Source organism: Lolium perenne, chromosome 7 (assembly GCF_019359855.2).
Source record: "Lolium perenne isolate Kyuss_39 chromosome 7, Kyuss_2.0, whole genome shotgun sequence".
Lineage (NCBI taxonomy): Eukaryota > Viridiplantae > Streptophyta > Magnoliopsida > Poales > Poaceae > Lolium > Lolium perenne.
Genome location: NC_067250.2, coordinates 139,223,976 through 139,250,488, shown reverse-complemented (window position 1 = coordinate 139,250,488; position 26,513 = coordinate 139,223,976). Strand labels below are relative to the sequence as shown.

At 42.5% G+C, this 26,513-nt stretch overlaps 2 protein-coding genes across 2 annotated transcripts; both read left to right on the top strand.

Moving 5' to 3' along the window:
• Positions 1 to 3,013: 3,013 nt before the first annotated feature.
• Positions 3,014 to 11,274, top strand: LOC127318731 (F-box protein SKIP28). The gene is made up of 3 exons (XM_051349213.2): positions 3,014 to 3,481; positions 9,979 to 10,295; positions 10,734 to 11,274. The coding sequence occupies exons 1-3, from the start codon at positions 3,134 to 3,136 to the stop codon at positions 11,023 to 11,025; spliced, it is 957 nt and encodes a 318-aa protein (XP_051205173.1). The 5' UTR covers positions 3,014 to 3,133; the 3' UTR covers positions 11,026 to 11,274.
• Positions 11,275 to 15,244: 3,970 nt separating this feature from the next.
• LOC127318627 (uncharacterized) lies at positions 15,245 to 16,573 on the top strand. The gene is made up of 2 exons (XM_051349114.2): positions 15,245 to 15,525; positions 15,615 to 16,573. The coding sequence occupies exons 1-2, from the start codon at positions 15,263 to 15,265 to the stop codon at positions 16,270 to 16,272; spliced, it is 921 nt and encodes a 306-aa protein (XP_051205074.1). The 5' UTR covers positions 15,245 to 15,262; the 3' UTR covers positions 16,273 to 16,573.
• Positions 16,574 to 26,513: the final 9,940 nt, after the last annotated feature.

Here is a 26,513-nt window from a genome sequence, read left to right as displayed (position 1 = left end):
CGCCTGCCCCTCCGTCGCCATTAAGGCAAAGATGCCGTCGCGCGATTAACTTCCGCCGCGAGGTAGGCGACGGTTAGGTCCAAACTTGAATGAGTTGCTGATGGGTCGGCCCCGCCACTCCCCGCCTCGCTTTTCGTTGTGTCCGGCGTGCCCGGAGCGTCCCCTGTGGGACGGAGACGGGGACGGGCTCGGGGCGCCGGACACCGTATCGGACCGCGCCGGACAAAAATGGGCTTTGGGGGACGCGGCTGGAATGGATTTTTGATCCGGCACGCTCCAAATTGCTTTGGGAGACGCTTTCGGAGACGTGACTGGAGATGCTCTAACGTGGCTTAATTCTACAGGAAGATAGGAGGCTTTAGTCAGAGTAGAAAAATCTCTATGGGTAATGACTAGTCAGCACACATGTCCTGGACTTAGGCAAAAGTGAGTCAGCTCTTTAATGTCAATCAGGGAGAAAACAACAACTAGCAGCCCCCGACCGGTCCTGTTATTCCTGACATTTCTCTATGATATTTAGACTAGGGATCAACGCATGTCTTTTGTGCGTATTTTGTTTTGATTCGCGCGTATCTGAAAATGACTTTCTCTTCGGTCATCTATCCTCAGACCCTTCAGATCAAACACGCTTAACCCTGAAGTTCTTTGGAGATGAGCTTGTAGAAAAGAAGTTGCAACAAGTTCTTTAGAGTGTGACATCCTGACCCAGGTCTCAATATGATCGATGAAATACTCATACCAAGTTACCAACAAGTTATAACTTCTTAGTGTTGGTCTGTGGGACCAGTCTAGAGATCTTGTAGAGTTGCCAGGGTAACAGGCTCGGACGGGGGTGGTCAGGATGTTACGTTTGGTATTAGAGCCGACCCTCCGGTTACACGGGCGTGTGCGGGCTGGGGGTTTAGGCACCCTGTCTCAATTCTATGCTCTGTAAAAAGGCAAAAAAGTATCTCGTGCAAAGCTCTTATTTTAGCACCAAAACTTATCTTTTTTACACAACCTATGTAAAAAGTCGGTTTTTGTGAAACAACTTGGTGCACACATATGAAGATGTCCATATTTTTCAAATATCTTTTGTATCTTAAAACATGCATACAATATATTTCGAATAAAGTGAGTATATGCACACTAGAGTCAAAAGGCTGCTCTCGTTCAAATGGGACAAATTTGGATAATTACCATCTAGCTTCGCGCCCATCATGGTTCACATTTGTCCATTTTGAATTTGAGAACCGATTTCCATCGGGTTAAGTTGCCAAGTTTAAAAATTGGTACACAATATACGTATATTTGTTGTTTTCATAAGCGCTGCCTTGTTCCTTGCCTTAGGCTACATGAGGCTGCCCGGGTGCTGGCCTGCTGGCGCGTATGCCATATCCTCAGCGAGGCCTTCGCGGGGGACACCCTCCTATGGCGTCGCGGTGGAGCCACCTCTCAGTAACCGGGTGACCGATGAAATCCTCGTCAAGTTGACCGCGATGGCGGAGGGGACGATGCGGTCTCTTCACTAAGAGAAGTCACCATGCAACATTACCTACGTGAACCATCAGATCAAGATCCAACGTACATGATTGATCTAAATTTTGAAGTCGAAATTTAAGTTGCTCAGAAAAAATTTAAAATATTACAGTAAGACATATATCTTCCATTGAGTATTTTAGAAAAAAATAGTCCATTTAATTTTTTTTGTTTAATTTTAAGTTCAAAATTTAGATCAACAATGTGTATTGAATCCTTAAGGTTCACGTAGATAAAGTTGTACGATGACTTCTCTTAGTAAAATCATTGTCCGTCTGTGTATAGCTACGCATAAGAGAAAGAATAGAACTTCGGCCGGATTTATTCCTGCCAGTCAATCACGAAGTGTAACGTGGCTTAATTCTTGAGGAAGATAGGAGTCTTTAGTCGGAGTAGAAAAATCTCTATCGGGAATGAGCAGTCAGCACACATGTCGTGGACTTGTGCATCCTAGGCAAAAGTGAGTCAGCTCTTTAATGTCATCAAGGGAGAAAACAACAACTAGCAGCCCGTGACCGGTGCTGTTAGCTCTGGTAGTTCTCTGGGATATGTAGACTAATTTCATGGATTAACACGTATTTTTTCCGCGGACTTTATTTTCACTCGTGTGTATCTAAAAATGACTTTTCATTCAGTCACCTTTCCTCAAATTTCTTCAGACCAAACACGCTTAACTTCGAAGTTCTTTGAGATAAATTTGCAGAAAAGAAGTTGCAACAAGTTCTTTGGAGTGTGTCATCCTGGCACAGACTTCAACATGATTGATAGAATACTCATAACAAGTTACCAACAAGTTGTAACTTCTTAGGGCTCCTTTGATTTAAAGGATAGAAAAAACATAGGAATATGAAAGGTATAGGATTGGAATGACATGTCTACTTGAAACTTATAGGAAGATGAAGTTTGTTTGATTGTAGCAAATGAATTTTTTTATGAGGTATGAGCTAATGCTTTTTTCCTATAAAAATTACACTACAAGATTTCTATAGGAATTTTTCCTATAGGATATGTTCCTATGAATCAAACAACATGTATATGAATTTTTCCCATAGGAACCAAATCCTACACAATTCCTATGCAAATCCTTTGAATCAAAGGAGCCCTAGTGTTGGTAAATGCGACCAGTCTAGAGATCTTGTAGAGTTGCTAGGGATAATACGCACGGACGAGGATGGTTGGGGTGTTACATTTGATGTCAGAGGCGACCCTCCGGTTACACGGCGTGTGCGTTAGGGGTTTAGACATACGACACATGGCTGGTGTGGTCTATTGTGACGCACAACATAGCACATGTGCTAGCACTAGACGTACAAACGTGTGTCAATAGGGAAAATTTCTAGCTTAGGTTGATCGAGGACGTCAATATTCTAAGGGGATGAGTGTGACAGGACGTCAATAGGATTGAGAAACCAATATATAATGGGGAAGCCGGCTGGAATCAAGATTCGCAGAATTCGGAGTATTAGCAAAACTGAACTCTCTCCATAAATTGGTGGCATCCGAGCCCTACTGTACAAAATTCGGACGAACCAAACTCACATTTGATTTCCTCTTCGGCCGGTGCGTCAGTCAAGCCAGTTATCCTCACCGGTGACCACTGACCAGCCACCACACAATGCTTCCGACCACGGCGGCCGCCTCAGCGCCTCCGCCGCTACCTGCCCCGGCGCCTGGCGAGCCGCACGCTGCCCTCTTCCTTGCCCTGGGCTACATGCGGCTGCCCGAGCTGCTGGCCTGCTGGCGCGTGTGCCGCCTCCTCGGCGAGGCCGTCGCGGGGGACACCCTCCTGTGGCGTCGCGTCGCGGTGGAGCCGCCTCTCAGCAACCGGGTGACCGACGAAATCCTCGCCAAGTTGACCGCGAGGGCGGAGGGGACGCTGCGGTCTCTCCACCTCGTCGGCTGCTCCCGCGTCTCTGACGCTGGCCTGCTCCGCGTCGTCGAGCAAAATCCCCGCGTCACCGAGGTACTGGGATGTTTCTGGCGCGTGTTTGTTTCATCTTCAAGTGTGTGAGACTGTGAATTAGCGAATGAGCTGCATGCTTGGGCGCGCGCCTTGTGTTTGTTGTTATGCCTGATGCTGTGGTTGCTTAGGTTCCTCGTACTAGCTGAACTAGTCTGACGCCTAAAAATGTACTAATTTAAACTTGGACATGATGTTGACAAAGGAGGTTAAGCTTGGTCTTTGCTGTACATAATTAATTATAGGCAAGTAACGATGCCCGTACAAGCTTCTTCATGTGCATCATAGAAGAGATGGCAGTTCAGTTGGTAGGTGTTGCTACTTGCGGTAGGCAAAGCGTTGCGCCTATCGGGCAATAAACAACGCATAGCTGGGCATCCCTTGATATGCTATAGAAGCTTTGGCATTGTAGAACACAGCAAAATTTAGTACTCCGCTACTTCAGCATCAGAATTCTCATCATAGCCTAGTGACGTGAAAAAATTCTAAATACCAATGGAGTAGAACCAATACAGGCATGCCTTTCTCTAATTATTTCTTCACATATTTTCTTGACTTGAAGTTTTTTTCTTTCTTAATTTCTGAGGTTCCACTCTTGTTGAATGACAACCCTGTTCTTTGTTCTCTTCTTGATAATCACTGAAATGCTAAATATCGCTTCTAACTTCAGTTATTTCTTCAAACTGCTTGGCCCTATACCGGCAATCTTTTTTATGTTTTGTTAGTACTTCCTTAAGTAATGAGCATCCCACATTTCTTTAATTATGTCTTCAAACTTTCTCAAATTAATAAATTATTCACCATTCAGAAGTTTTAGTTTCCTTATTTTTGCGAGGAGTTTCAGAAGTTACATGACTGGCAAAAGATAATACTCCATCTGTTCCATTCTATAGTGCCTAACTGCCTATAGTTTTTTGGCACGGAAATTAGCGCAAGAGTATTTTTTACGCAAGACCCCCTAGCTGAACGATTTGAGATCAACGTAAAATTTGGGAAATCCATATCTTCCTAACTTACCATAACAAATCCCACAAATCTCTCTTGTTGATTCTCCATATATGTGCAGCCAAGTTCAATTAAGGAAAGTAAAACATTGCTGCCTAATTTTAAGGAATCGTTGGGCCATGCATTAGGAATCTCAATTAATTGTTTCCAATTTTGTATGGATTTTTTCTCACGCATGTTGTGTGGGAACTGAACAGGGGAGGGGGTAATTGAAAAAAATCCAAGCTACAACCTTATATTCTGAAAAAAATGACAAAAATCTAGGCACTATAGAAAGGAATGGAGGGAGTACAAAACAAAAAACTGCTAGCTTACATAATTGAAATTTTTTTGCCAAAATGAAAATTGGTGCCTGTTTTTACAAATTTACCATATGAAATATTCTTAAACCACTGCGTATTCCTCATTTCATTCACGGAACTGCAACACTTAACTACATCACATCATGTATGAACATCTCATTCCACAACTAAATTATTATTTTATATAACATATTCTACGAGCCACAACTTTTTACCAAAATAACTCTTTTTTCCTCTGAAAATTGACAATAAAGCCTTAACATTTTCACAGTAATGCACGAGCACGACACGGTAAGCACTAATTTAGCGAAGTCGTAGGACAGAGTATAGTGTTACTGGAGATCATTGAGGATTGTAGAAGATCTGCCTTGTGACAGATTATGGCCGCTCCAATTCATGTTTACTATCTGACACCAACTATCCGTGTTGAAAAATGAATCCAAAGAGGGAAGAGCCCCATGACATTATCAACATAATATTGATGTTCTTAACAAAAGAAAATGTTGTTGATTCGGGAGATAGGATCATGTACTCTGATTCAATTTGTGGAGCACATTACTCAATCAACTGCGGGTGATGTGTAGCCTAGTATGCTGGTTATTTGCTTTGGTTCCCATTTGTGTCCTGTGAGCTGTGTGGTGATTCCCTAGATGCTGACATATATATGGACCACAGAGCTTTGGTTATCTCTTCTTTGTCGCCTCAAAAGAAAAAAAACAAAGGTTTCGCTTCCTTGGGTTTCTAAGCATTGCTTCTAACTTTAGTTGTTTCTTCAAACTGCTCGACCCTCTACCGGCAGTCTCTGTCTTGTTGTTAATACTTCTGAAGAAAATTGCATCACACATTTCGTTAATTATGTTTTCAAACTTCCTCAAATTATTCACCATTCAGAAGTTTTCTTTTCCTCGTACTAGCTGAACTAGTCTAGTCTGACGCCTAAAAATGTACTAATTTAAACTTGGACATGATGTTGACAAAGGAGATTAAGCTTGGTCTTTGCTGTATATGATTAATTATAGGCAAGTAACAATGCCCGTACAAGCTTCTTCATGTGCATCATAGAAGAGATGGCAGTTCAGTTGGTAGGTGTTGCTACTTGCGCTAGGCAAAGCGTTGCACCTATCGGGCAATAAACAACGCATAGCTGGGCATCCCTTGATATGCTATAGAAGCTTTGGCAATGTAGAACACAGCAAAATTTAGTACTCCGCTACTTCAGCATCAGAATTCTCATCATAGCCTAGTGACGTGAAGAAATTCTAAATACCAATGGAGTAGAACCAATACAGGGATGCTTTTCTCTAATTCTTTCTTCACATATTTCCTTGACTTGAAGTTTTTTTCTTTCTTAATTTCTGAGGTTCCACTCTTGTTGAATGACAACCCTGTTCTTTGTTCTCTTTTTGATAACCACTTAACTGCTAAATATCGCTTCTAACTTCAGTTATTTCTTCAAACTGCTTGGCCCTCTACCGGCAATCTTTTTATTTTTTGTTGGTATTTCCTTAAGTAATCAGCATCCCACATTTCTTTAATTATGTCTTCAAACTTTCTCAAATTAATAAATTATTCACCATTCAGAAATTTTAGTTTCCTTATTTTTTGCGAGAGTTTCAGAAGTTACATGACTGGCAAAAGATTCAATTAAACAAAAAACTACTAGCTCACAGTATTGATTTTTTTTTCCAAAATGAAAATTGGTGTCTGGCTTTACAAATTTGCCATAAGAAATTCAACTATGCATTCTTAAAACACTGCTTATTCTTCATTTCATTAACGGAACTGCAACACTTAACTACATCACATCATGTATGAGCATCTCATTCCACAACTAAATTATTTTTTATACAACATATTCTACTACTCATAAATTTATATCAAAATGCTCATTTTCCCCTGAAAATTGACAATAAAGTCTTAGCATTTCCACAGTAATGCAAGAGCATGACACTAGTAAGTACTAATTTAGCGAACTCGTAGGACAGAGTATAGATCATTGAGGCATTGTAGAAGATCTGCGTTGTGACAGATTATGGCTCCTCCAATTCATGTCTACTATTTGAAACCAACTATCCATGTAGAAAAATGAGCTTAACGAGGGAAGAGCCCCATGGAATTATCAACATAATATTGATGCTCTCAACAAAAGAAAAGGTTGTTGATTGGGGACATAAGATCATGAACTCTGATTCGATTTGTGGAGCACACTACTCAATTAACTGCGAGTGCTGCGTAGCCTAGTATGCTGGTTATTTGCTATGGTTTCCATTTGTGTGGCGATTCCACTAGATGCTGACATAATGTAGACCGCACAGCTTTGGTTATCTCTTCTTTCTCGCCTCAAAAGAAAAAAAAAAGGTTTCGCTTCCTTGGGTTTCTAAACGTTGCTTCTAACTTTAGTTGTTTATTCGAACTGCTCTACCCTCTACGGGCAGTCTTTGTCTTTTTGTTAATACTTCCTGAAGAAAATTGCATCACACATTTCGTTAATTATGTCTTCAAACTTTCTCAAATTATTCACCATTCAGTAGTTTTGTTTTCCTTAATTTTTGCGAGGAGTTTCAAAATTTCCACGACCAGCACAAGATTCTACTGAACAGAGAGACACTTAACTAGGATAAATTATTGTTTTTATTTTTGCAAAAATGAAAATTGGTGCCTGTTTGACACTTAACTACATCACATCATGTATGGACATATCAATCCACAGCTCAATTATTCAAAAAATTCTATTTGGCACAAGTTTTTACTGAAATGCTCAGTGTTCCCTGAAAATTGACAATAAAGTCAACAATTCCACAGTAATGCACGAGCACAACACTAGTAAGAACTAATTTAGCAAAGGTCGTAGGACAGAGTATAGTGTTGCTGAAGATCATATTGAGGCACAGTAGAAGATTTCAGTTGTGACAGAGATTATGGCTGCTCCAACTCATACCGTACTATTTGACACAAACTATCCATGTAAAAAATGAGTCCAACGAGGGAGCCCCATGGAATTATCAATATAATCTTGATGCTCTCAACAAAAGATAACGTTGCTGATTGGGGAGATAGGATCATGAACTCTGATTCAGTTTGTGGAGCGCATTACTCAATCAGCGGCTACTGTAGGTAGCCTAGTATGCTGGTTAATTACTTTGGTTCTCATCTGTGTCATGTTAGCTTTATGGTGATTCCACTAGATGGTGGCATATATGCTGACTGGAGAGCTTTGGTGATCTCTTCTTCATCGCCCGGAAAGAAAAAGAAGAAGGTTTCGGTTCCTTGGGTTTCTAAACAATTGCCATTCAAGCGTTGCTGATTCCTTCCTATTCCATTGCAAAACGTGCGGCTCCTTCTACACTACTGCTTCTTGAAACTACATGTCTTCAGCCCCTCCCATGAAGTCTCTTTCTTCACCCTCGTCATCTTGTGTGATCCCATTGCTGACTCCCCAGTTACCAATCTATGTTGGTGCTGCTGGCTAAATCTGCCTCGATGGACGATATGTTTTGTTAAAAGTTCCCACTTGCCAGTGCACAGGATATATATGAACAAAAGTCATCACAGCTGGAAGGCTATAATTTTTTTTTATCATATTCACGAAAAAAAGATACACACATGGGCTCCATCTCCTAGAAACAGGTTTACAGTCAGCACTTATGAATTACTAATCGTATTTCTAAACCGCCAGCCTAACCGTCTGAAAAAACCCCGTGCGACCATCACAAAGGTGGTGGCACTCAAAGTCCAGAAGCTCCCGAGCTTCTGTACACTGAAGTGAGGACCGTACAGATACAATAGGTAGTTTTCTTCTTCTAAAGTACTCTTTTGTATGTTTTTTCTTCTATTGTTCGCATGATTGACTCTCTTTTATAAAACAAACGTAGCCGCCACTGTCCACCACCTTTAAAACCATTAAGATCCTAGACAGGGAGAGAGAATAGTTGTGATTTGAGAACCACCTTAACTATATTTCTGAATGAACTTGAGTTTACCATGATTTTCATTGTCGTCAATTTAGTGCCATTGAATGCTTAATTTATGTACAAGATCCATCTCATGGTGCAGTGTTTTCCTTTTCCCTTTTCTTAAATCACACAACCTCTGTGAAACCACCGCAGATGCAGAATTCTTCAAGGGTACAGTATAGGGTGTTTATTTATTATATATAGTACGAGGTTATAGATTCTGCTGGATTCCTCTCCCTCACTTTCCCAGGGAATGGGATTTCTTAACGCTTTATATTTTTTTTGCTTACTTTGCTCATGATGATTGTGACTGGGTTAGGGTATGTACAGTTGATATTGGCATTAATACGTAGAAATATACAGTGCACTGATGGGGTCCTTGATAGATTTTCCTTGGAGATGCTTGCTTATTCTTGGCTACAAACTGCTGGAGCACTTAGATCACTGCAACGTTCGCAAATAATATCGGATGCTACCTTCGACCTGGCTGCTTTGCTGGGGACATCAAGCCCTATTGGTTGCATATTATCCAGTTGTATTAATTTACATTTCTGTCTTTCTTCTGTAACGAATGATCTCAGTTAGGAAACTTGTAGATTACTAAAGTGCAGTATTATCGATCTAGAGCCAAAATTAGGATGGTCAGTATTAATTTACATGAAGTTTATTCAGATATTTATTTTGTATTTTGAACTACATAATCCTGAAACTGAATGGTATGCAGCCTTTTTCTTTTCAAACCAAATCGCTCACCAGATACCAAAAGTTTTGTCAAAATAGGATTCTCCCTAACATACTGGGAACCATTTTTGAGTTACTAATGTGGACCCATTTATTCCAAAATCATGGTTATTGATCCCAACATCGTATGGAACAGTAACGGGCCTGTCAAGGTGCCCCTGTTGAATTGTTGCAGTGATTTTCGAGTTTCTAGTCAATGTGAGAATGAGAAATACTTGCTTGACTTTATTACTCTATGGAATCTTGAAGTCACCGTAAGCTCTGCTTTTTGATCATGTTCTTTAGTTTACATAAAGATGGATACTAGCCTTTACAGTTCTTCTATATTTGCTTCGTTGCTAATTTCTCATTTGTGGATAATACAATTATGGTTATATGCCCGTGATAAATTCTACATAAAACTATTTACCGAGGGCTTTGCTCAGTTCCTCCTATGCAGTAGCTGCATGGAGCCATGGACCTCTAGATGCATTTGATCTAACTTACTCTTAATTTGCAGCTCTATGTGCCCACATGTACAGGCTTGACTGGTGATGGGGTGGTGAAAATTGTTCAGCTTCTGCATGAACACAAGGGAAATATAGACCATCTCCGACTCAATGGTATTAGCAGGATGAGTAAGCATCATCTTGATGTTATCATGTCTCTGATGTCCAAAGGTAACCCACAAGTACAGCAAGATAGAAGCCCACTCTTCTACAACCATAGAGCCCACGAAGTGCTGAACACCAATGATGAACGCCCTATTGATGTTGATGTCTGCCCATTGTGCACAAACGTCAGGCTTGTGTTTGATTGTACGAAGGATGACTGTAGGTATGTACGTTGTGATCCTCTATCAGATCTCTTTGTGACTTGCCGTAGCACTTTATTCGACTCGTTTTCATTGTTTTGACTCTTCATTTGTCCTGCTGATACAAGATTCATCTTTGATTTGTGATGGTCACAAGAGTCAGTGCTCATAGCTATTGCTCCCCCTTTTGCTCTCTCCTGTGGTTGTGGAAGGGGTAGCTGACTTGGTCATGTCTTCTTTTGTGAATAGCTTTTTAAGTAATGGTCCCGAAGCTCACTTATTTGCCCTATGGGCTACATGATAGCAACATGGTTTTATAATTTGTTTCATTGCTCTTGTCTTGAGAACAACTGCAAACACTTCAGGATTCTTGTATGGCTGCCAGACTAATGGCTTTGACCTGAAGCTGATTATTATAAGGTCTGGTACACCTCCATATTGATAATTTGGTTATATTTCAGGAAAGTGAAGCATAGCTTGCTGCGGTGTCGAGGCTGCTACTTCTGCATTACTAGATGCGAAAAATGTGGTGCCTGTATCAGTTCGGAGGATCGAACCGAGGCTGATCTTGCTTGCTCAGACTTTATGTGCTTGGATTGTTGGCTTACGCATGCAAAATGTAGCAGCTGCAACCGGCCTTACTGTGAGCGGCATGAAAATTTGATGGTCCCTTTGTCAATGCCTGGCCAGTTTTCATGCCAGCGGTGCGCGGAGCTCGGTGCATCACTGGAGAGTCAGGAAGATGGTTATTAGAAGTGAGCCCCCCTCTCTTATGTACGCTTGTGTACTTAGTGGTTAGATATGCAGGTAGAGTTTCTATAGAAACATTTGCTATTGGATTTTACCCAAGCTCGAGCTTACAGGGCTGAACATACTATGATGCTGAAGTATCTATTGATATTCATCAGATGAAGCGGCTGCAGATTCCATGGAGCCGTGCAAATTATTGTCTGTCCAGTGGTCACAACTTATATATGCCAATGAACGCCTTAATTTTGCTTTTTTTCTTCGAAATGGGGTACCCCTGCCTCTGCGTCAATTGATGCATACAGGCCATACGGCTCCTTATTAAAACAAGTCACACCAAAGCAGTACACAATTATTACATCTCAAGGATCACTTAGAGTATCAATATGGATAAGCCATCTAAAAAAGCTAGAAGAAAAAAAGCGATGGAGCATCCTGATGTGATTCTCTTATCAGACCGCCAACCGCACTGGTTGTAGAAATCCCGTGCGACCGTCGCCAAACTGTTGCACCAATATTCATGTTCTGGAGTTCCTTCGCCAACTGCAGGAAGGACCACGTATGGATCCAATGCGTGACTAAAGCGATAGCCTGCATAAAATATGGAAAGCTTCTTTTATTAAATATGAAGTCATTATGGACTGTTAATATAGCTCACAATAAAGCGCACACGTCAACTCTAATGTGGCCTTTATGTTTTCTTTACCCCATTTAACCAATTTCCAAAAAAAATTTGAGACACTGGAAGGAGGAGGTAAATTAAATATCATATAAATAACCCTGCAAATAACTTTGGCGAAAGGGCACGAAAATAATAATGCTGTATTGTTTCCTCTTGATCACAAAAACTACATTTAGTGCAACCATGCCAATTTCGGTTGCAAAGATTGTCTTTGGTTAAAATAACTTCCTTAGGGAGGAAACACATAAAAATTCTGATTTTTAGTGAAACCTTGATCTTTCAAATATATTTCCTAAGATAACCTATGTGTCCATTAAGCAAGTCTAGGTATATTGATTTAACACTGAACAATACAGAAGTAGTTATTGACCACCTAAAGACATCTTCTGTATCCGTCAAATGAAATATCATGAGGACCCATCTATCCCATTTGTTCCTTGATAAAACTCTTCCCAATCCTATGTTCAGAGGTGTTGAACCATCACATGTGCTACCGTAACATTTGTATGGTTAACAATGTTATAAAGAGTCGTATATTGATCCTTAAGAGGCAAGTCCCCTAGTTACTTGTCTTCCCAAAATCTAGTATTTTATCCATTTCCTGCTACAAGAGATCCTCTTATGAAAAACTCATCTTTGACATTCATTAAACGCCTTAATTTTGCTGGTGATATTTTAAACTACAGTATAGTTGGATGATGGCGCACCTAATCACCCACTGAACATTTAGCCCATTGAAATATGCACCCGTATGTGCATTAAGTTTTACAAGCTCTGTGCTATTTTTCCTAAAAGATGTTTTTTTCTTCAGACTTCAGTAAAATCTCAAATAAAAATCAGAGATAGGTGAGCACAAAATCTAGCAGTTTTTTTATCTTTGTTATTTGTGTTTTTTCACCATATTGATCTGATGTAAGGTTTTTAGTCAGCCAATGGCCCTTCAGGGCCTATCCCTGTTCAAAAAAAAAGGTCAGCCAATGGAGTCAGATCATTTATTAAAAAAATAACACCGATTTATATTCTCCTTCTTGAAACTAAGTCTAGTTGAATCTGAATGTGGTCATTTACTTAGTGCGCAAAGTAATTTCCGAAAGAATAACACTCCAGGGTGTTAGAACATACAATCTCCTTGAATGATGATGTAGCCATGTAGGTATAGCACTTTGTTCGCGTCACTGAATTTACAATACTGGTCGACATTGTTCACATTGGGCGCGTTCCCGGCCGTTGAAAATAGGCTCATGCTGTACACACCACGCATGAAGCTCGATAGGAGTACCAAACTTCAGTGGTTGTTCCTCTTTGATGTGAAGCTGGAGATGGATTTTCCCATCTCATGCTCAAATCTGTAAAATTAGCTGTCGACAAGCATCGCATTTCACGAGTGCGATCATCGTGGAATTTCTCCCAACCACTGTCCACACAGGTTCCCAAAGTTGAAAACAGAGCTGATGAACACGTGGCAGCGCTCGATTCGTGCCCGAACAAACAAATTCACACAAAAGGAACCTGTAACTACTAGTGCTACTGTTACACCCTTCACCAGTGAGTTCGAAGGCAAGGCAGCAGCTGGGCCGTTCCATCTGTCCAATCCCCTGCTCCTTGCCATGAACTCAAGTGAAGGCCACCCCTTTCTGCGTCCACCAGAAAATACATCAGCTACGTACGCCATCCTAGGACTACTAACCACCAATCCATGCCACCCAAATACACGACATTTACATGAGCACTACCAACGTCCCCGAGCACACGCGTCCGGAGACAGACCGGGGTTCGCATGCTGAGAGCAACAGCGGAAAAGGGGCTGGATCTGTGACCGCAAGCGATACATGTCATGAGCAGCTAGCTAGGCACGATCTTGATTCTTGCATGAGCCACTACCTCCTCTCCAAGAGAGAGAGGAGGCGTTGGTTGGGAGAACACGATCTTTGGACCACCCCCTCCAAACCCAATCCATCCACCCAACATGGGCGAGTGACTGGTGATCCAGCTCTTTCTTTGTGTGGAACTTGTCAAGTGGCTTTGCATTGGCAGTGGCACCTGGCCCTCCTCCATCTTCAGGGTGCTCCTGGTGCTTTCACCCCTTTCACTGTTTCACATTCCCCATGTCGAAGAGCCTAACAGCTCCCATTTTTCTGAATCGTGCAATGAATAAGGTTGCACAGCTAGCACCAAAACTGCATCTGTGATATGATAATCTCTGAACCTAGCTTTTCCATTGTTTCTGACTATCTCTACATCTAGCGAGTGCTGGTGGCGACACCGAAACGCGGTTTACCGACGGGTCTTATCCGAGCCTTGGATTGCCCAGAGAGGGTATCGTCATGCTGATGCTAACATCTGCTATGCTTATTCTATCCTGACTAGATACTGCTTTCTAGGATGATTTCTGCATTCCTACCCTGATTTGACCCGGGAGTTCACATTAAGCACGACCACATCTTGCTTGCTCCAAAAGTCAGTCAATAGATGAAGTAAACCGCTAGTTCTTTTCTTTATAAACTTCAGCAAAGAGAGTTGATCATTCTGGAATGGGTGGGTGGATCAGATTAATCCAAGGTCAAGAGGTCAGCTAATAGAACAAAGTACAGGCTAAATGTCTGACCAGCTGCCCGCTATTATCCACAAAAAAAAGAATGCAATGCTCGTTTTTGTATTTAGCAGTCATAATCCACAGTCTTGCAGTACTCGCGCGCAGTCTACTTGTAGGAACAGAGCCAAGACTTTCGGGGGCTTTGCTTGCTAGCCCAGCTCAAATCTGTGAAGACGTCATGGGAAGCTCCATTTCTTGACAAAAACAAGTGAGAGCACGTGTTGACCTTTGTGCGGATGGCGCCATCATTCAAATTTTGCAGCTCGCTGCTTGCTGCCAGATTTTTGTCAAACCAGTAGAGTGGACTGCGGCTACAAACCTCTGAACTGCTGACCAAAGCTTGGTACGTTGTGCCCAACATATATGGGCGTTTCGTCGGTGTAATTTATACAGTAATATTCAGGAGAAAATATGAGGGCCACTTTACATCCTTGATGGGAAGCAAGGAACCATTTTCTCTGAAGGTCTACAACGATGGCTGAACTTTGCTAGAAATAAGAACAATGACCCAACGCTCGCAGTAACTGCTCAATCCGAAAAACAAAGCACGTGTAAAAGAAAAGAAAACTAGTCAGCGGTGAAATATTCGGGATTAATAGAGAAATGATGTAAGATGGACCGGGGATAATCTTGTTAAGAAGACACACCAAAGGAAAGGAAAGAAAAGAAAAGGCAAGGAGGCTTTGTAGTGCAGCACTTGCAACCGCAAAGCAAGCAAAAGGGACCCATGAGCAGCAAGCTCCTGCCCCAGGTTGGCACGTAGGCTCACACGCTGCCGACGAACAGCTGCCCGGGCCCGCCGTGCAGCCTCTGGCAGTTAGTTGTTCACTTGTCTCGTCTATAGGTCGTTCCGTTCCTCTTTATAAAGGCAGGTGAACATTGCTTCTCTTGTTCCTTAGTACTCCTGCATCACAATTCACAACAACTCGCCACGTACGCACGACCGAGCGATCGGAGGTGAGAGAGCAATGGGGAGGCAGCCGTGCTGCGACAAGGTTGGGCTGAAGAAGGGGCCGTGGACGGCAGAGGAGGACCAGAAGCTCGTCGGCTTCATCCTCGGCCACGGCCAATGCTGCTGGCGCGCCGTGCCCAAGCTCGCCGGGCTGCTGCGCTGCGGGAAGAGCTGCCGGCTGCGGTGGACCAACTACCTGCGGCCGGACCTCAAGAGAGGACTCCTCTCGGAGGACGAGGAGAAGATCGTCGTCGACCTGCATGCCCAGCTAGGCAATAGGTGCGTTGCTGTGTCCTCCCAAAAATATGCACTGCCTTCTTAATTATGGTTTAACTAAAGTTTTTATTTCACAAAAATAAATAAATTAGGTGGTCCAAGATCGCGTCGCACTTGCCAGGACGGACGGACAACGAGATCAAGAACCACTGGAACACGCACATCAAGAAGAAGCTCAGGAAGATCGGCATCGACCCGCTCACACACAAGCCACTCCCGGACGCTTCTCCTCGGCACCAGCCGGAGCAGAAGCTCCCGGGTCCGGAGGAGAAGCTTCCGGTTCCGGAGGAGAAGACGGAGACGGTGGTAGACCAGAGAGACGAGCGCGAGGAGCAGATCATCCTGACCAAGTCACCCGGTTTCTGCACCGACGAGGTGCCGATGCTCCGCCCAGACGAGATGGTGGTGCCATTGCGCGACCCACCTCCGCCTCTGGCGCCACCGGCGTCCTCATCAACGATGTGCACCGCCGTCTCCACGCCGACCACGTCCTACTGCTCCTCCTCGGTGTCCACCGGCTGTGAAGACGACACCCTGTTCCCGATCGCGGAGTGGCCGGACACCGCGTACCTGATGGGGCTGGACGACGACATGATCGCGGCGGCGTCAGCATCTTGGGAGGACTGCCTGGTGCAGCCACCGCTGCAGCCGTTTGCGGAGGACACCTTCGGCGCGTACATGTACCAGAGTAGCAGTAGTGCTTCGTTCGACCAGCAGGAGGCGATATGGAACAAGCTGGAGCTCTTCTAATTTACTAACACACCCCGTTCAACTAAATTTTACAGTGTTTAATTTGTAACTAATACTACTGCGTTTTCTGGTTAGCTTTAGTAATTAGTATAGTACTACTATGAACCTGAATAGTAGTGCAGTGCGATGTGCTTATCTTCGTTTTTACAGAATTCGCTTACTAGCCTAGACTGCTCGAGAGAAGCACAATACCAACAACTGAAGCTAGGAGAAAGACAGGGAGTGTTTATCTTCTTTTTCATGTCTTCCTTTCCAGCCTCGTCTTTCAGAACTCACTACTCTCATGTAATTATTTGACAAACACGGTGTAGACGAAAAGGGAATTGCACTTTCCTTCGTCAACGCAATGCACAGGTAGGAGGGAAAAAGTTGTGAATGAGCAGGTGCTCATTGTACACCCACATTTTCTTTTGACCTTTTCTTGTTCATATCTCTCAAACTATATAAAATATTGAATTTAAAACTTTGCAAGTCACGGAAACATAACAACTAGTATGTAAGAAAAATAGTTCTTGTCACCGTCGTAGGCACACACCGATCTACCGAGAACCAACAATCATAACACGAAAACGACACCGAGATTTGTTAACAGTTGGGTAAACTTGCTACTCTGCGGAGCATAACTACGGCCCCTCTCCCCATTCGTAACACCGACCGTCTTGGGCACTGACGCCGCCGGCTCCTATGCTAATATCAAGTCATCATAGGTTACAAGTGTGGTGCCACCTAGCTCATTATATGGGAAGCGCGGGGATACACGTGTTCGACTCCAACACTACTTGTATCTTATCCTCACCTATTACAACACAAGTCCAAACGTAACCCAACTTGTACACTAGTATTCAACATAAACTCAACAATTCCGAATTTATGCCATAATTTTTTTGAACTATTTTCCCCAAATTATTTTTTTAAACATATTTCCCCCAAATTCTAGTTGTTATGTTTCAGTGATTTGCAAACTTTCAAATTCAAATATTGTATGATGTGAGAGATAAAGAGAGAGAGAGAGAGAGAGAGAGAGATTGTTTGAGAGGGGAAAAAAAGTTAGAACAGATCTTGATGCACCTATGAACAAACGAGATAGAGGTACTTCTCTCGAACCACAATTGTGTTCCTTGTTGCGGAGTGTGTGTGTGTGTGTATATATGCATGAAAGAATACTAAGTAATACCTCCATTCCAAAATATGTGTTACAACTTTGTCTAAATACCTTGTGAGACTTACTTTAAAACAAAGGGAATATGTTGTATAAATATGTGGAGCAATGCAAGTTAATTTAAATGTCTCGTGTGCATGTTCAACTGAAACATAGAAGTTACCCTAAGAAAACTTTGACACAAAAATCTGCCTTGTAGCTTTGATCATCCTTGGAAGAAAATTGGAAGAAAAAATAAAGCTTAGTATCATCACGCATGACGTATGACCATGCTTACCCGCGTGACCGCACCCTTGCATCAGACAGGAAAGCCCGGCTCGTAGCGAGATGTCATGCAACAAGCGAGCTGACCGGATACCAAATTAAATTTCATGACATATGAGCGTTTTTTTTTTCAACCGTTCGTTGCTCGTGGTCACACCAAAAGAACAATCGAGAAGGATGGTGCATTTGTAAGCGACCACGAAATATTCTACAGCACGAACAATTGCACGTGCGTTTCTGAATTTTGTTTCACCACGACACGCAGAAATGCGTCCGTGTAGTCCAAACGAGGTGAATTGGACATCGTGATTGTTTTCTTCAAATGCACTACTCATATAAAAACAAGCATAACTCTAACATAACAACAAATGTAAATGAGATTTTGTTTGCATATTTAACTTTCTCGCGATGAACTCTTCCAAATGAGTCTAGTATTATTTTTAAAAAAACATTGCTAGACTGTATCTATAGAGTTTTTTTGGTTAGGTATGTAGTCCGGATAGTATGTCTATGTATCTTGCGATATGTCGTGCTGAATTTATAAGGTTCTTCAAAGTTTATTTAAATAATACATACAATACTACCAAAAGTATATGCATATAGTGGAGATGTAAATGCCATATTTTTGGATGTTACATAAAAAATATATAGTACTATTTAAATAAACTTTAAAGGGTAAATCATGCTGGATTCATAAAGTCTTTCAAAGTCCTTTAGTGTTACACGCATGACAACGATAGGTTCTCTTTTCATGGGGTATCATTGACCCAAATCTCGAGGACCGTGAATAACAACAACAACTATGATATGAACTTCGTCCCATTTCAACTTTACAAACTGCACGCCAAACGACGTGCCCACATACACACTTGGTGGAGGGTAACACCTAGATTTAAATCCTCAGAAACTCACTCGTGAATTTTAGTTCAGCTTTATTATTCAGGATTAGGCTGTTTTGGGGCTTGTGTAATTATACAGATCATGCTAGATGCATGACTAAAATTTCAGCAATTGGGTGGGTCCTGAATATGCATAAACCGGTGTGAACAAGGTTTGTATCAGCGCGTGCTTGACAATAACTTTTGAGTTTAATAAAACACGCTTTATCGAGAAAATAATGGTATGCGGACATCATCATAAAAAAGAGGTAGAGTGATGTTTTGCCTCTTGAGTGTATATCCTACCTTATTTTAAAATACATCTTTGATATATTTTGAAATATTAAAAGGTAAAATTCACGTGTGTATCTTCACATGCTACGTGCGTACAAAATATTTTCATAAAAAATCGATTTGTCGTTTAGGCCGTGCAAAAAGATAAAAAAATATGATGCTAAAATAAAGCTTTTTGTGAGACATGTTTTTATAATCGACCATAAAAACAATGGTTTTTTCGTGAAACTGTACAAATGCACATAGATTATGAAGATGTACATGTGATTCTTTTTATTAAAATATTTTAAAAATTAGAAATATGTTTTTTTTGGTGGAGGGAGCATATGCATATGAGAGCTGAATTTAACTTTTATAATATTCATCGGATCCCAGCAAACACAACATGTAGGATTACATAAGGATGATCTTGATCATGTAGGGCAGTTCAAAAGATCTATACATGAAGCACGAATTGGAGAAGACAACCATCTAGCTACTGCTATGGACCCATAGGCCAGGGCCAGGCCGCGCCTAGGGAAGGTGTGGCCGCCCTACTGCCCCCTTCGACTCCCCTCTGGACTCTGTCTTCATTACGGTAAAATATTGACTTCGGCTTTTGTTTCTTCCAATTCCGAGAATATTTCCTGTACAACTTTTCTGAAATACAAAAACAACAGAAAACAGAGAACTGACACTGTGACATCTTGCTAATAGGTTAGTGCCGAAAATCATTAAAAGTGCACCGAAGTGTAAGCAAAACATATATGAATTGGTGTAAAACAAGCATGGAGCATCAAAAGTTATAGATATGTTTGAGACGTATCAATCATCCCCACGCTTAACTCCTGCTCATCCTCCAGTAGGTAAGTGATAACAAAATAATTTTTAAGATGACATGCAACCAACACAATCTTGATCAAGCATTGTAAAGCATGTGAGCTGGGATCAAAGTACTCTAAACATAGACATAATAGATATAATTCAATAGAACTTAACAACTATGTTATAACATGAACAGTAACTCAAACAAAGGACCATGAATAATAGTGCATTGAAAGCAACTGTTTGTTTATGATCATAGAGTAAACATAACAAAGTGGTACTCAACATGTCCTTTATGAAGTAGCAAATCATAAATGCTAGGACACCTTTAAAGTTCAGAGGGTGACTAGATACAAGTAATTTAAGAACAAGCAATAGCACAATCATGAATCAATCAATAATAATTTTGGGACTATGCACATTGCACTAAGAATGACAACTATGCCCTCTTAATTGGTGCATAAAGTAGAAGATGAAGACTCAGCATAAAAGTAAAAGAGAGACTCTTTGCAGAGTAAGCAAGATAAACAAATTTTATAAACCTTCCAAAAAGTATGGTACTCATTAGTTTTGGGCTCTCATTGCCCCTATCATAAGCATCTTGAATGGTTAAAGTTAATGTGAATCAAATATGAGCTATATGCTTGCAAATCACAAGTTGAAAATCTCATGCCCCTTGAATATGAGTACCTAAACCTCATGCTACTCAACTTAGGTCCCAAATAAGTTCTTGCCATTGTAAGTATACATGTATCATTGAGAACCGCCAACGGGGTACCTCTTGCCCGATGATATGGAGGTACTCTTGTAGGAGCAATCCCATGCCAAAATGACAAGACAAATAGATAATGAGCATCTCAGCAATTTTTTATTTACTATGGGTATAGCTTTTTATTGGAAATGCTTCATAGAATGCTCACTATGGTTCGTTGTAAATTTCCACCATGAATGATGCATGGCTTAGATTAGCGGCCCAGGCGTTTCTCTAACTCATATACAAACTCCGTGGACTTACAAGTTTCTATTTTATTTCGCACTGCTAGGCATCCATAAGCAAAAGAACTAAATATGAATAAGTGCAATGTCAAAAGTGTTCCCCGTGAAAGCATGGTTATACTAACTCCGAACTTGCAATTTGCAAACATATAAACTTCATAAGATAGTCACAATGATCAAGTTTATTAAGTGCAGGAAAGTAAATGTGCCATCAAGTTCGTGAGAGCCTTACTAACTAATTTTCTCATGCCAAAATTTAATTTGGAAGATAAATAAAAACATGATGAATTACTTGGAATAACAATAATGCTAATATGTAGATATGGTGGACACAATTGTTGACCTTTGGTTATTGGTAGTTGGATGCACGAGTAGAGATCATACTCAGCACAGGCAAAGGCTAGTAAAAGATTGGGAGCGACCAACTAAGAGGCAGTAATGGCCATAATCATGCATATCGACAAAATATTATCAACCAAAGCATAAAGTGATATTACAAGTCAAAAGCTAAATGATCATAGAGGCTTTAGTTGACTGGTTATAATCATAACATGGTATAAGCATGCACCAAGTCAACCCAATAAAGCATCAAAGGAGAATACCACAATATTATGCTTTTATGATGGAAACAACACATGATTCTTTCAATGACACATTATGCACTCTCAGCTATTTGAGACAAGTCATGATACAACAATAAATACTAAGCATATGACAAGAATAATATCCAACATGACATGCCAAATTCTATGCCACAGTCTAGACAAGCTTCCTTTTGCATTACTATAGTCATGAAACATTTTACTCGTCTCCAACACCAATCAATCTTATTTGAAATAACTCTCAGAGATGAAAATCAATAGGGACCAAAGAGCTCATCATACATAATGATAAGGACATCCCTACCGAACTACTACCTCCGTCATTGCAAGATGAAGAAGATGTTGCTGTGAAGCTCAAGTCCAATGATGTCGGGATTAGACCTATGACAAGAGCTCGTGCGAAGCTGCTAAAACAACAAGTGAACTTGTTCTTAAACGATAATTTGATTGATGAGAATTTTATACTGCCTAAGTCCTTTGACTTGTGTATGATCAGGTACGAGGATGGAGGAAGCATCGCACGAGGAGAAGAGAAGCAGCTGGACATGGTGCTGGACGAGAAGATACCCCATGGACGCGCGAGGGAGGAGAGGGAGGCATGCCCGAAGGAGGGAGAATAAGAAGTCCAGGCCGGCGCCACGCTCGGCGACACCGGCCGCCACGCCAGTCAACCCGGCGCCACACCCAGCGCCACCAGCCCACACACCGGGTGACCAGGCGCCTGCCGGCTCCTGCACTGGTGCACACCGGGCACCATTCCAGCAGGGAGTCTGGCGCCTCCGCCCGGTGCTAGCCCGGTGCCAGGCCCAGTCCCTGCCGGCCCAGTCGACCGGCCCCCACGCCGGCCGTGTCCGAGTCAGTCTCGACTAGATCCCGATCTGGGTCGGTTTGTAATCGTATTTTTCGACTTCTGGTCATCCTGAACCCCTATATAAGTGACCAGGACGCCCCCAAAACAAACTTAGACCACGTTTAAGATAAACCCTAGTTCATAGTTGATTGCTTTGCAACTCTATTGAATCTATACACCAATTCACATCGATCTGGTGTTTTGCTACTGAAAGTTTGTGTGATCTGTTGTTCCGCTAGGAATTAGAAAGTTTCAATTTACCGTTTCGTGGTCGGCGGCTACGTGCGCAAGTGTGCGGAGTTGCGAATATCTTGCAGGTTTGAGAGCTGTTGCATTGGCGACAGGAATCAATGAGAGACTTCGTGGCGTCATACAAGTTATCTCCACCTCCTCATCGTATTATCTCCGCTGTGTTCATCGTGTGTTCATGACCACCACCGTGCTTACTGAGAAGATCGGGCAACCCCTTATCATCTTGGTATCAGATTTCAGCGTTTCCTCGGTAAGCCATCCACAATCCACCACATAGTTGACTTGTGAGTGTTTCCTATCCAGAAAAAGCCAAAAAAATATTACGGTTAGGGTTTTCCATAGCCTTAGATTGCATCAATTTCGATTTTTAGTTGCTTTTCGTAGTTGTTTTTGCGTATCTTTTTCTTCCATCTAGTAGATTGTTAGGGTTTTTGTTTTCGCTATCATCTATTTTTCAGTTTGTGTTACTCCGACTCCACATAGCGTACAGTTTGCTTGTTCCCAACCATAGACACAACTTTTCGATATACATGACTAGGAACTTTCCTAAAAGAGACTAGTTTTACCGCTCGACAGGCTGCTCGTTAGGGTTTTGGTGCTTTACAATTTCTATTGGCCATGTTACAAAGAGTAGAGTCATAAAATAAAAAAAAAGAAAATAGAAAAGAAGCAAAAAGAGCTACATAGCTGCGTGTGTGATAAAAAGAAAAATAAAAAAGTGAAGAGAAACAGTGAAGTGCTAGTAGAATCAAGTGAAGGCCTAGTTATATTTTCTACGCCCTAGTTGAGAAATCTTGTGCCTGTTCGTTGAGCTTTGCTAGTGTCGCTCGAGTGCATTGCAACCTGTTCATCCATATAGTTGCATTGCCACAGTTATCGCCTTGTGTGAGTATCATTGGTTGTTCTACGGTCAGTGACATAGGCATCCCAAATGGGCCTACCGAAGATGGTACCCGGGGTTTACTGAAGGCCCACGACTCGAAGGATAAGAAGAATCGGAAGCCCAAGTTATTATTAAGGAAAGCTAGAGTTGTATTAGGAAATACTACTTGTAATCTTGCGGGATGGGTTGGAAACCCTCCCGGACTCTGTAACTTGTGTATTACGAATCCCTCGGCTCCGCCTCCTATATAAGGGGGAGTCGAGGGATAAAGAAAGCATCAATTTTTTGTTTCACGCAACCCTAGTTTTCACATCGTCGAGCACTTTTTGGATGAAACCTTCGAGATCTACTTGCCCTCTACTTCCGACTAAAACCCTAGTCTACAATCCATAGGCATTGATAAGTTAATCCCTTGTCAATTGGCGCCGATCGTGGGGATTAGAGGCGTCAAGGATCTGATCTCGATGGCACGTTCAAGATCGTCGATTTCGTCAACTGCAAGCAACGCGATGGACAGAGGTAAACAGATCGAAACTTGTCCAGTCGATTTTGTTCCTCACCCGCCCTCCCGTTTGGATGCATATGCGAATCTGGAGGAGCCTATGGAGATGATGTTCGGAAGGTTTCACTTTCGCGTCGAGAAAGAAGGAGCGTATCGTCTCGAAATTCCGATCTCATCGGGATTATCAGCGGTCGATCCCGATTTTTCAAGTTCTACATCGTCAATCGAGTCAGGCGACGAGGAGATTTCGTCGCCATGCTTCATCAACACCATGGCAAGCGAAAAACTCGCCAAGATCTTCAGCGACATGTCTTTCGAGTCATCTGCGGACTCTGATATAAGCGATGACTCGAGCAACATCGACAGCTTCAACTTCATCGACAGATCCACTATTGTTGGAGAGGTCTTCACCAATCTCTATGATGGTGTCACCAAACCCAATATGGTTCAGTATCCAAAATATCATCAGATCTATGCAATCGGAGATCCGAGTCGCCCACAAGAGGAGACATCAGAGAACTTCGACGAGGCGGGAAATCCATATGTCGATCCTGCAGATCTCACGAGAGGTCTAGGAACAAAATATATCGGACCAGGAACACGAGAGATGGTGCGATTTCCATAGGAAGTATGGGATCGAGTCGCAAGAGCTATTAATGGTACAGAACCAATGACCGTAACGGCGACACCTGAGGAGTTACAAGCATATCAATATAAGCTTGCACGTACCAGGCGGGAGCTCGAGAAGCAGAAAATCGAGTTGGATAGAAGGCAGGAAGCAGCCTCTGCGTCAAGCAGGCGAAGAGCTAACTTGAGTCAACATTCTGGTACTTCGGGAGATAGTCACAGAGCAGCTCGAAATAGAGCGAGATCTCGGCTGCAAAATATACCTGAGGCAGATAGGGAGAATCTGGTTCAAAACCTCGACATGTCCTTTATGTTGATAGACACAAGGGGGAATATCATCCCTAAGACACCTGAAGCTGGGTACATGGCGACGCAAGCGTTCATCCTCGCATCCAAGCCACCTCCCGGAGATCCAAGAGAAGTATTGTACAACATGGCTATGGCAGGAGTTGGAGCCATGGAAACGGCGTTTGTAAATTTGCCTCCCGAAGGATCAGCAAGGCAAAATAGTCCACGACCTACTGCAGCAGCACCAGGTCCCGAGAGAACAAGTGAAGAGACACAGCAGCACAGGCAAGGGTGGACAGAGCACGACAAAACATAAGGGAACATCGGCATTCCCCGGAGATAGATGACGAGGATATGTGTGGGCTGCCGTGCTTTACAAGGAGGGTCCGGAAAATTTGAGTTCCTTCAGGGTTTAAATTACCCGATAATTTCAAAAAATTCGACGGCCTGCAAGATCCAGAGGATTGGCTAGTCGATTATCTCGAGACGGTGAAGCTGATAGGAGGAACCAGAGCAACAGCCATGCAGAGCATCCAAGTACATCTAAGTGGAGCCGCGCGATCTTGGATAAAGAAGCTTCCTCCGGGTTCCATCGACAGCTGGGAGAGTTTCGAGGATGTGTTCGTCAAGAACTTCCGATCCACCTGCAAAAAACCCGCGTCGCTAGAAGAGTTGAGATCGTGTCGACAAAAGCATGATGAGTCAATGAGAAAGTACATCCAAAGGTGGAACATCATTAAAAACTCGGCAGAGAACATATCTGACGAGAGAGCGATAGATGCGTTCGTAGCAGGAATTCGACAAGGAGACTTTGTCGAGGACTTGGGGAGAACTAACCCAAGAACAGTATCAGCATTGATGGAGATAGCAAACAGGTGGGCAGATGGAGAGGATGTTTTTCACAATAAATGGCACAGGTCGCCTGAAGAGGACCGCAGTCGAAATTTCCAAAATAGGCGATGATTTTCTCGGCAGTACTCGAGTTACGACGCTCCTGGTCAAATCTCGGCTGGGTTGGAGGAGGCAATAGAGATGAATATCAAAGGAGTAGCGAGCAGCGAGGCGACAATAGAGATGATTCTAAAAATAACAGGCAAAATAGTGGGCCAAGGTTCCAGAGACCTTTCGTGTCCCCCGAGGACATGATGAACGGGCCGTGTCAGATGCATTTTTATCTCGACAACAATGGAAAGAGACAGTCAGGACATCTGCAGAAGGACTGTTAAAATTTTCAAGCAATTCTAAGGTTTGCGGGGCAAGCCAATGCTCAGGCGACAAATAGAAATCCTCAAGGGCCCAGGAGTGAGATCCACTTGCCACCTCCTCTCGCAATTACGGACGAAAATCGGCACCAGCTCAGAATAGCGGCAGCACCACAACCACCTCCATACATTGATCCCAACCGCAACGGTGCGGTCTTCAGAAGGGTAGGCCATCCAATAGAGCTCAGAAAGTAATCTCGCGACAAGTGTTCATGGCAGAGAAGATGCCTCCACCAACGATTGAGTACCTAAATTGGCCAGAGCAGGACATTGGCTTCACAATAGCGGATCACCCGCAGCAAGTTCCTCGACCAGGGCTGTCAGCACTTATCTTACCAGCAGTAATTGCAGGATTCGACGTATCTCGAGTATTCTTAGATGGAGGCAGCAGTCTAAACCTTATGTACGCAGATACACTAAGGAAGATGAACATATCTCTAGCAAATTTAAAACCAACCGACACACGTTTCCATGGTATCACGCCAGAGAAGCCGAGTTAGCCGTTGGGGAAGATCAATCTCGATGTTCAGTTTGGGACCCGAGAAAATTATAGAATAGAAAGGCTGGAGTTTGAAGGCGT